Genomic DNA, 11,923 nt, shown 5'->3' with positions numbered 1-11,923 from the left:
AGGCGGGGTTGGGTGGGTCAGGTTGTCGGGCATGTGTATAGTAGTGACCTGGATGCCCGCAAAGACCCCCCCTGGGTTTGCTTTCGCATGGGGGAAAAGACGTCTAGAGCTGTCAGCGGACTGATACAGGACCATGTTGGATGGCAAAATATGCCAGGAGCACACGATCCAGACGTATGCAGACAGTTAAAGGATGCTCGTTTTTTTCTCGAATATGCATGAGTGTGCATATCATATATTAAAGAAGAAGGGCAAAAGAAATGCCTCCACCATTAGTTACATGAGATACAAAATACTTCACTCCTCACGCCTAGCCCACCTCGCTAACCTACTAAAGAAGGGTGTTACATCCCCTTTTAGTAGGCCGGCCGACACCCAAATTTGACCCTCTAGTCTAATTCTACCAAGAAGCGCCTCACATGACGACCTCGCTCCGTCGAAGACAATTGCATTCCTATGTTTCCAAAGCTCCCACAAGGTCATCCCAAGGATGGTTCGCAAATCTTTAGTACTGCCTTTGTTGGTCCCAGACTTATGACACAACCATGACGTGAGAGAGTCGTGCTCCGAAGGCACCCACTCCAGCTTTCCCAAGGCCTGACAGATCTCCGCCCATACCATCCTGGCAAAAACACATGTAAGCAAGATGTGATTGATCGACTCCTCCTCCTGGTCACAAAAGGGGCATGCATCTTGGTGCGGTAGCCCTCGCCTTGCCAGACGATCCGACGTCCAGCATCTATTTTGCAGGGCAAGCCATGTGAAGAACTTGCATTGTGAGGGTGCCCTCGATTTCCAAATGAGATCCGCTGCTGGTGCCACTTCTCTCGCCCAAAATTTTGCTGCATAGGTCGACCGAACCGTAAACTGCCCAGAATCCTCCCAAGACCACGAGAACTCGTCTTGCACTCCTGCCGTAGGCTCCCAAGTGACCACCTCATTCCAAAGTGAGAGGAACTCCTGCAAAGCCTCCATAGCTAGGTTCGGACCCACATCTTGGGCCCAAGCTCCATCCGCCATGGCCTCTCCAACCGTCCGCTTGGAGCGAATCCGCACCAGGATCATGTTGTATATCAAAGGAGCGACCTCCTGGGCCCTTTGGCCATTCAACCAGCGATCCTCCCAGAACAATGCCAAATGACCATCCCATGCGGTACATCGTGTAGCTGCTTTGAAGAGTAGCAGGGATTCTTTGGGGACCTTGATGTTAAACTCCTCCCAAGGCCTGGTATTGTCCGTCCTCTTAAGCCATGGCCACCTCGCTTGCATTGCCACGTTCAACCAGCGCAATTTGGGTAGGCCAAGACCACCAGCCCACTTCGGGGTGCATACTGTCTCCCACATGACCGCACAGTTTCCACCATTCACCTCCTTCCTTCTACACCACAGAAAACCCCTACAGATCTTGTTCATAGCTGCGATTGTCTTCATGGGCAGATCTAAGGCCATCACCGCATGCAAAGGCATGGCGCAGAGCACGGATTGCAGCAAGGTCAGCCTCCCACTCTTCGGCATCAAGCCCGCTTTTCACTTGGGCAGCTTGTTGGCCATCTGGTCCACGAGGTATTGTAGTTGGGTCGGGGTTTGCTTCTGAAGTGACAAGGGTGGCCCAGGGTATTTGATAGGAAATGATCCCAAAGGGCACCCTAGCATCGTGCATACCATGTTCATTTCCTCCTCGGTGCATCTAATCGGCAGAGCGGCTGATTTGTGCATGTTGATCCGTAAACCTGACGCTTCTCCAAAGACTTCAAAGATGCACTGGCAAACTGCAAGATCCATCGGCAAGGGCTTCACAAAAAGTGCCACACCGTCTGCAAAAATGGACAACCTCTTCCTCATACCCGTCTGTGCTAGAGGCGCAAGGACTCGCCTGTCCACGGCAAGCTCAAACAGTCGCTGCAGGGGCTCCATCGTTAGAATGAATAACATGGGCGAGATGGGATCGCCTTGCCGCAAACCCTTGCAGTTGAAAATTGTATCACCGGGCTCCCCATTGACCATGATCTTGGTAGATGAAGTAGCAAGGATGCCACAAATCCATGATCGCCACCGCGGCCCGAAGCCCAAGTGTTGCATAATCTCAAGGAGGAAAGACCACCTCACCGAATCAAAGGCCTTTGATATATCAAGATTTAGTAGGACTGAAGGGTTTCTTAGCGCGTTAAGACGACGAGCCGTGCACTGCACCAACATAAAGTTGTTATGCAAGGATCTTACTTTCACAAAAGCACTCTGATGGTTGCCAACCAACCTTGGTAAGTCCACCACAAGCCTACACGCCAGAACTTTTTCAAAGATTTTTATGGCCCCATGCACCAGGTTGATAGGCCTAAAATCACTAACATCCAAGGCTCCCTCCTTATTTGGTAGTAATGTGACAAGGGTTTTATTGATAGCCGTCATGCCCCTCACGTCCCCGTTGTAGAAGCAACACAGGGCAACCATGAAGTCAGCCTTAATGATGCTCCAACAAGTAGCATAAAACCTGCTTGTGAACCCATCCGGCCCCGGGGCCTTGTCCGGGGGCATAGCCTTGATTACCCCTTCCACTTCCTCCATGGTGAACGGCTGCTCTAGGTGTGAGAGGTCAAGCGTTGGCAGATTTAAGGCAGCCAAATTGATGGTGTGCTCCCTCGGGGTCAACGTACCGAAAGCCGCATCATAATAAGAATCCACTGCCGAAGCCACCTCCTCCTGCCCCGTGTAGATTTGGCCATTATACCGAACAAACCTAATGAAGTTCTTACGCTGCCTGTGACTAGCTTGTTGGTGAAAAAGCCTTGTGTTTCCATCCCCTTCTCAGAGCTGCAAAAGCCGAGATCTCTGTCTAGCAATGGTTCTCTCAAGGCAACATAACCCAGTAGCTTCTTCTTCAAATAGCCCCTCAACTTCCTTTCACCGTCAGATAGGGTTCTCAATTCCATAGCAATATCGAGCCGCTTAATCGCCTCCATAGCAATGGCTATTTGAAGCTTAACATTTCCTATCCATCGACCACTCCACCTTTGGAGGCTCACGGCAGTAGCTCTGAGCTTATTTTGGAGTGTTAGATACACATTGGATGCAGCCGGGGTCGATGTCCACGCCATATTGACCACCTCCATAAAGCCCTCGGCCTTACACCAGAAGGCCTCAAAATAAAATCTCTTCCTCATGGAGATGTCCACATTCAGGTCAAGCATCAATGGACAGTGGTCAGAGACTGCTGTACCAAGCGCCGAGAGAAAGAAAGTGGGGTACACCTCATCCCACTCGTTCGAAACAAAAATATGATCAATCTTCTCCAAGGTCGCATTCCTCCTTTCGTTAGACCACGTGTAACGTCTACCATTAAGGTATAACTCCTTAAGTTCAAACCTGTTTAGTCGAGCATGGAACCTCGCAAGCATCTGCCTATTCACTAGAGCATTGCTCTTATCTTCCTGCTTCGCGATGAGGTTGAAATCCCCAGCGACAAGCCCAGGCCCAGCGTGCAGGTCACGTATGTCCACCAGGTCTTGTAAGAATTCCACTTTGTCACACTCCTCATGCGGCCCGTAGACACAAGTGAGCCACCATGGTTGCTCATCCTCCGGGCATTTCACGAGTGCCGTAACCGTATGGTTCATGAAATGGGGGTTTGATAGTTGGGTGACAGTAGCATCCCAAGCTATCAGGATACCCCCACGCGTTCCTAGAGCTGGCAAGTAAAAGAACTTATCAAATTTATTTCCAAGGCATTGTCGTACAATGATGTCCGAGACATGTTGCAACTTTGTTTCTTGAAGTCACAAAATGGTCGGGCTAGCTGCGTTCACCACCTGGAAGACCGCACTACGCCTAGCAGGCGCGTTGAGGCCCCTAACATTCCATACTATCATCTTGAGGGGATTAGTATTCATCGTCATAGTCAAAGCCTACCATAGCCACCCAACCAACTCCTACACATGGAGTGGCTCAACCGGTGCCTCCCAACCAAAGAGAGTCAACACCGCCGCGATATGAGCGTCAGAGAGAGGCCGCGAGAAGAGGTCAATGTACATCCGGAGGGCCTCGTCCGAAATGACCTCCCTCTTGTGCGCAAGGCACAACTTACGGATCAACACTTTCTGCGGGTTTGTAGCTCCGTTCTTAGCTATTATTGCACTCCTTCTTGGGGTAGTATCAAGCTTCCTCTTCTTCCTCGGGTTCCGCGCCTTTGCCGCTCCAATGCGCTCCGCCGGCAGCGGGAGCACCGGTGCAATAGACATGCACATCTGCTCCCTAAGCTCATCCACGCAGACATGTAGGGCATCCCTTACCCCAGGCGCGGGCGTACAAGGCTCCGCACCTGGCTGCCCCCCACCCGGCTGCGCAGCGGCACCCACATCGTTTGAATCAACATGCATGGCTCCTCCCACATGAGAGTCCAATCCCCCATCGCAAGTAACAAGCTGCATGGCATCCTCGGTGCCCGAATCCACCTCCGCAACCTGTGCGCCAATCAGCATGGCATCGCCCATACCCGGGTCCACCGCCTCCTTCAGAGTAGCCGCAGTGTGCATGGTTGCCCCCACGTCCAGTTCAGCCTCGTCACGTGGCCTGCATGATGCATGGGTGCAACTCGCCTCTGATAGGCTGATCTGGAAAGTGTCCCAAGCCTCCACCAACTCGAACCCCACCTTGTCACTCAGGGACAGCTGGCATATGGAGGTGTCCAGAGAACAACCCAACTCCTGTTCCAACGAAAGTGTCTGGGCTTGCTGCAGGATCACCCGATATGACCCAACTTGGACCGACGCGCCAGGAGGCAGCGGATCCGATGTGCACACGCCCTCGGGCCTCTTGTTTTGTCGCCATCGTACCAACTGCACCGAGGGTGGGGAGCCAATGGATGCAACGCTCATCGCCTGCCCCCTGGGCACAAGGCCCCAACATCCGTACCCTGCGCGGCCACGACACCCGGGCCCGCAGGTGTATCTTCGGCAGGCCCCGCGATTGGCCGCCCTGCCATGTGAGACAAGCCCGGGCCCCCAGCAGTACCCTAAAGGGCGCCAGTGACAGCAGCCACGCGGGTACCACTGTCCTCCTCCACGACCGGATTCAAACCGGTTTGAATCCGCTTGCACCTGCCTACCAGCGGTGCCGCCAGCACCGCCGTGGACGAACCCATCGAACCCGGCAAGCCAGCATCATTTCCACCATAGCCCGAAGCACCGTGCCCACCATTGCCACGCGGCCCCCCACCAGACTGCCTGCGCATGGGACCATCATCACCTGACGGCGGCGAAGGCGGCGGCGGTGGTGGCGGTGGCTGCTGCCCACCAGAATCACCATCACCTACCGGATCCTCCAGGACAGAGATCTCAATGGGATACCAGAGAGCACTCGATCTTCCACCAGTTGACATTCCTTGCCCAGCATCCTCCGTCCAGAGAGTGCGCCTCGGCTCGTCAATGAACAGGAGGCGGCGGCGCGGGATTAGCCGCGGCTTGTTCGTGCGCAGCCAGACGCGGAAGTCCGCCATGTCGAGCCGGCGAGCCGTACTGTCGTCCACACCAACGACATAACCAAGCCCACGCAGGATCACACTCGCTGTGCGCTGACACCAAGCATGAGCCGGCACACCCCGCAGCGAGACCGGAACGAGGTAGGGGAGAGGGGCCGCCGTGGCCTGCGCCTGCCTGATCCATGGCCGGAGCGAGAGCTCAAACCAAGGGGAAACAGCACGACCTTCCCGCACCATCCGATCCCGGACCGCACCCTCACGGCAGAGCACGAGAAAATCCTCGCGGAAGAAGGCCCGAATGGACATGCCTTTAGGGCCGATGCCGAACGCCTCATGCAGCGCCTTCGCAGCCGAGGCCAAGTCCACCTGCGGCCTTGTGCCAGTGATCATGACGAGGACCGCCCTGGCAAGCTCCGCCTCCATCCGGCGAGTGTCTTCGCTCGCTTCCAGGAAGCAGGCATCCACCATACCAACACCATCCATGACCGGCGCGAGGGCCCAGCATCCACCATGTCAAACGGCACCAAGAACTCCGGACCCGACGCGATTCCCCCGGACGGCGGCCATGACGCGGACGGAGCGGGCGGCGCGCGCACAATGTCACTCCACAGCCTGACAGCACCAGGAGGCGGCGGGCCGGGCGGTGGCGGCGGTAGGGGGGAGAAAGCGAGCATCTTTGAGGCTCAGCATCGGTCGGCATCTGCTGCCGCAGCGCAGGCGGGGGGCGCGGCGGCTGCTCAACTGGAGAAGGGTTGCGAGGACGAGTGCACCCGCGCGAGATATGCCCCCGCCCACGGCAGCGCACGCAGAAGGGCGGATTGCTGCAGTCCGCCGAGATATGCCCGTCACTGCTGCAATTGTAGCAGCAGTCGTACAACTCCGACGGCAACCTGGAGGACGGCGGCGGCCGGGAAGCAGGGAGCACACGAGCCCTCCCAGGGCGGCGACGCCGTCGCAGGGGAGGGGCCCGGCCCTCCGCGGCCCTAGGATGACGGTGTTCCTTCGTCTGCCAGCCCCCACCAGCCGGAGGAGCAGGAGCAGGAGCGGCGGCGGCGCGCGACTGCCCAACCCCGCCGCCCTGGACGAGCGGGCCAAAGGCCGTGCCCAGGACCTGCGGCACCACAATGGTGGACCGAAGCAGCGGCCGCGGGGCAGGAGCAGGTGGGGAAGGCGGCAGATCTGGGCACGGCGGGGACGGAGGCGCGAAGCCGGACTCCGAGGAGAGGGAGCCAGAGAGGGAGACCCTCGAGGCCATGGCGCAGCAGAAAGGGTGCGCGTTTGAGATGCCCTTATATCATGTAAACATGTAAGTTTGAAGTCATATATACATGATATAGATGTTGATCTAATTGTCGTACTTCATCCCATTCACAATCAAATTAACGCTACAAAATATCATAGACTACGTACTAGTATAATGCTACACGAAACTCGTGTGAATATATAGCGCATTTGTCTTTTAGGTGTCTTGTATTGTAGTTTTGAGTAGCTGGTATTGCTCTTCAAAGACAAATAGATCGTATGAACATGTTGTCATTAGCCTTGAACAAAAACGTTATAAATTAATGTGTGGATGACAGTGATTTTAGAAGAAAAGTTTGAAAAAAGTAAGATGGAAGAGTTTAGAACAAATGAGAAGTATCTATGAGGTGAGGTTTGTGCATATTGTTCATTGCAAATACTCCCTCTGCCCTAAGATAAGATTTGTGCATTATGCTTAAGCTCAACTAGAAAGTCTTTTAGATTATACATGTATCAGAGTCCAATAGAGTGAATATGGTATCTGACCGGTAGTGCTTGGATTTGCCATATCTATATCGTCTGATTGGCTTCATCCAACAACCAACACTGAGTCATTCACACACTATATAGCGTATAAAAAATATTACCTCCGAAACTAAGTATAGAGGTAGTAGATATTATGAAAATACATGTAATTTTATATTTAATTATACTAATTTGGTATGTAGGTGTCGATAAATTTTTTCATAGCTTGATCAAACATTGTAGATTTGACTTGGAGTTGGAGATAATATTTGTACGCGATTCTTTTCAAGCACCGGGGCATAGAGATCCGTGCTGTTTAGATGGCATATAATTGGAGCCTTTGGATCTGTGATGGTCCGTCGTACTCTCTTCCATTGTTCTCTCGACAGCATGGGCTTCCAGTGCGCGTCACGTGGGTGCCAGGATCTTGCTGCTGTTTTACCTCCGCAGAATGAATGAAAGGACACACCACCAACCAACCAGTGCCCCTCCGACTCCGCAGCATATATCCCGACGCCCGAGACCCGATAGGCATCGCCGAATCGGCGGGGCCCCGGTGACATGGGAAAGGCCGCAGCCAAAACCATCGACGTTGTGCGCAGTCCTTTCTCCTCTCCATTTCCTAAAGCCACACCGCCACTTGAGAAGATACTCCCACACCCCTGTCCTCTGCCCCACTCTGCCTCAAATGGATCACGGCGGAGGTGGTCGTGGGATGGCAGGGGACGAGGCGGCGGCGGCTTCCACCAACCAGAAGACCGAAAGCTTTGGAGGCTGGTGAGTCTGAGTGAGACGCCCTCTTCCTCTCCTCTATCCTGTACCGGCAATCTGTGCTGCCCCGTTGTGCTGATTCGCCTGCCATTAGCTGGAGCTCGTTGATCTGTCCCTATTTGCTGTTCCTTTGCTTCGGTTACCGAGTGAGCACAGAGCTAAGGCAGAGTGTTTGGAGGCGACCCGGGCGAGATACTGAAATTTCCATCGGAGGAAATGGGGGATCGATTACGAGGTTCTGCCACTGTGGCTGATTATAACCGGTGGTCTTGTCTAATCCCAAGTTCAAGCGGAAAGTTAATAAGTGTTTCGCGTGTTTCTTACTGCGTTTTTGGCTTGCTAGTTTGCGTTTAAGCTCGCGATTGAGTGGATTGGAGAAGTGCCGGTGAACTTTGCCAAGAAAATATGTGGGGTTTGTGACGGGGATAGCTGCTTTCTATGATTCTATCCTTATGATTAAGGCTAAAATCATTTCAATTAATTTGCAAATTGACGATCTACTGTGTACATTATAGTAATTACATACATATAAATTGATGGTGAAATAAAATTAATTTTAAATTATTTATATCTACAGTTAATATCAACAGTAAACAACCTGCTAACTACCTACTTTTTTTTTTTGAGATAGCTTACCAGGCTTGCTGCCTGGTTGCTAACTACCTACTAACAGTCCTAAACTTTTCTTCTTTATTTTACACTAGGCCAGCGCAAGGTTAGACAGAATTTGTGTTACGGTGGATAATAAAATACTGCAACACTAATAGGTTGGAGTTAAGCCGGCGTACACTGAAAGAGCTATTAGCATTCCCTGTTGAATGGCCAGCTGATAAGGTTTTCCCTTTCTGGATGTTAGTTAGTATTTTTCTCTGTCTCTTTCATCTTGCTTCACTGGAAAGAGATGCCGGTTGACACTTCGTAGCAGATAGCACCTCCAACTTTATTTCTAAGGTGTTGCGTGCATGTAAATAGGCCTATACTAGGTTGGTCATACAGAAGGTTTACACCGGAGAAAGTCAATTTGGTAATTGGGATTAATCGTTCATGGTCTAGATGACATGTTACCACATTGGTATGGTTCGCTGGTCTGCTGTGACAACGCAAATCTTCACCAAAATATCATATATTTTATCTTTTTTTGAGAGATTAACCAAAATATCTTGCGTGTATAAGATATTAAGATGTTGGATAGAAATTCATGTAAATATGTAGTGGTGTTGAGGTACATGAAACTTTTTTTTTAGAAAAGGAGGATAAACTCCCGGCCTCTGCATCAATCGATGCATGCAGCCATCTTTATTAATTATTCCACAAAGGTCTGACAAGAACATATATCAATCCACCCGAAGCCACCACTCACACCTGCAAACTCGATTATGTGGAGTGCTCTCACTCCCCATATCTAAAACGGTGTCGTCGCCGATCCATCCACATAACGTATCGGGACCAACAACAGGTGCAGCCTACCTAAAGCGCACACCACATGCACACGTTTTTGGAGCCGCCATCATCATCGGACCACTGACCCATCTTCAGGAGAGAGATCTTCATCATCCTTGCCAGTCCGGACATCCGTCGACCTCACCACGGCGCCACTGCCCTGAGCTCTCCGTCCAGACGCGAAGACTCTGAAAGATCTGTCGTGCGTAGCGCCTGCCAACTAGGCATGACTCAGCGTAGCACTTGTTGGCCAGACATGACTTGACAGCTCCACCAAAGCTCAGTGCAAGACGAAGCAGCTCCACCTCCTGCCTCTGTCTTCCAGCGCTGCTCCACAAACGATGCTCCCAAGAGAGAAACGACACCGTAGTACCGCCATCATCCGATCTGGAAGACCAGATCCTAGGGTTTTCCCCAAAGCAGCACGAGTGGGTCGACAATAGTTACACGACGATGCCTTCATCAAGGTAATGGCGCAAAACGCCGCCATCGCCCGCCAACGGCTCGGCTTTCACCGGCAACTATGTCTCCCCGACTCAATAGCCGAGAGTAGATGACGAATCTCGAGATCCGACCACCCAGCCGTAGGCCGACCACCTCTGGCGGAAGAGAAGACCACCACCGCTGGCTGCACTGGCCAGAAAAGATCTGACCAGAGGTGCCGCCGACGCGACCACCAGGCCCTCCACGTCGCCGCCGCCGATCCAAAGGCAGATGGCGCGCCACCGCCGCTGCCCGAACAGGGTTGCCCGCCGCACCCGCTGATGGGGTTATGTACCTAGGGTAGGGTCATGGACCTGATCTAAGTACCTTACCCAAGGACACCCTTAGAAGAAGTCGCCTTCCAGTCGACCAACGAGGGACACACTCGACTGGCTTGAAGGACTCGACCACGAAGACTCACTCGACCACAAGAAGGTCAAGAGGCACTCTGCACTGCAACGGCCTATAATCAAGTAGACTTTATGATAGTAAAGGCACTTTATGTGGGGCGTTACCAGTAACGCCCCAGACTTAACTCACCTTAAACCCTCTCCTACGTGGGCTGGCTGGGGTCCTGGCGCACTCTATATAAGCCACCCCCCTCCACAGGCAGAAGGGTTCGGCATCTTGTAACTCATATACTCATAATCCACTCGACCGCCTCCGGGCTCCGAGACGTAGGGATGTTACTTCCTCCGAGAAGGGCCTGAACTCGTACATCCTTTGTGCTTACAACCTCTCCATAGCTAGGACCTTGCCTCTCCATACCCACCCCCCACTCTACTGTCAGGCTTAGAACCACGACAGTTGGCGCCCACCGTGGGGCAGGTGTTTTAGCGATTTTGTGGAGAAAGTTGCGATTCTTCCGAGTACTTTCATCATGGTGTCTGCTGGAGTTTTGGTCGAGGGTCAAGAGATCCGTCTCGGCACTCTCACCTTCATCGCCGACGACTCCGCATGGCTCCAGGAGGCCCCACTCGACGTGGATTGGCTCCCCGTCCGCGGTGCGACGCATTTTCGCGCATGTGTCCGTGGCGTTCTGCTGCGGCAACCGTCGACCCAGTATCGGTCGGCTCCTTTATCGTCCACCCTTCCGGTCTCCCGCCAGCGCAAGCGCTCAGGCCGGTCGAGGCTTCAGCGATGGGTGAGGCACGCGGTGGCTCGCCAATCGGCCACCACCCAAGTTGCGGCAATCGAGCCCGACGAACCTCTCTACGGCTTGTTCGATCAGTCGACTGGCTCCGTAGAGACTGCATCCGAGTGCGGTAGCAGTGATCCAGCGGCGGAAATCTTGATGGTCGACGGGCCCCACAGTCCTCCTGGCTTCGCCCGTGGTGGTGGAGCAGGTGACGGCGGCGACCCTACACGAGGCTACGAAGAGTACCAGCCCGAACCACTCGACTCTCTGCAAAGAGAGGAACTTCGCCGCAGGAACGAGGATCCCCTGCGTATTCCCATCGCAGGAGAAACCCCCGAGGCTCGTGCCTTGGAGGAGGCGCGTCTGGCCAATTTGGCCGAGCGCACTCGACTGGAGAACAGTCGAGTTCGAAGAATACAAGCAAAACGCAGATCCGAGTGACTTGCTGCGATCTAAGAAGCCCGCCACAGAGTCTGCATTCCAGTCGTCCGGTGAGACGAAGCCTGTTCACATTCACCCGACCGACCCCGAAGCAGCTCCGACCCGCATCTCCACAACACTCGACCCAAAATAGGAAGAAGCGCTCATCCAGTTCCTCCGTGAGAACTGGGACATTTTTGCATGGAAGCCCGCTGACATGCCAGGTGTTCCCAGGGGACTGGCTGAGCATCGCCTAAGAGTCGACTCATCTGCAAAACCAGTCAAAGAGCATCTTCGGCGGTCCGCCGTCCAGAAGAGAAAAGCCATTGGCGAAGAAGTGGCTCGACTGTTGGCGGCAGGATTTATCCGAGAGATATACCACTCCGAGTGGCTCGCTAATGTCGTCATGGTTCCTAAGAAGGACAAGTCGCTCC

The 11,923-nt window shown here is 53.4% G+C and overlaps 1 protein-coding gene across 2 annotated transcripts in view; it reads left to right on the top strand.

Moving 5' to 3' along the window:
- The first annotated feature begins 7,771 nt into the window (after positions 1-7,771).
- LOC119290839 overlaps positions 7,772-11,923 on the top strand; it is a 15,692-nt gene continuing 11,540 nt past the window's right edge. Inside the window, exon 1 of one of the 2 annotated variants that reach the window (XM_037569489.1) lies at positions 7,772-8,014. In XM_037569489.1, coding sequence (XP_037425386.1) covers positions 7,926-8,014 — 89 coding nt within the window. In that variant the 5' untranslated portion in view covers positions 7,772-7,925. The remainder of the gene's footprint in view (positions 8,015-11,923) is intronic. The other variant, XM_037569488.1, reaches the window with a different exon arrangement.

Source organism: Triticum dicoccoides, chromosome 4B (assembly GCF_002162155.2).
Source record: "Triticum dicoccoides isolate Atlit2015 ecotype Zavitan chromosome 4B, WEW_v2.0, whole genome shotgun sequence".
Classification (NCBI taxonomy): Eukaryota; Viridiplantae; Streptophyta; class Magnoliopsida; order Poales; family Poaceae; genus Triticum; species Triticum dicoccoides.
Note: the sequence above shows the minus strand (reverse complement) of the source record. Positions and strands in the feature narration are given on the sequence as shown.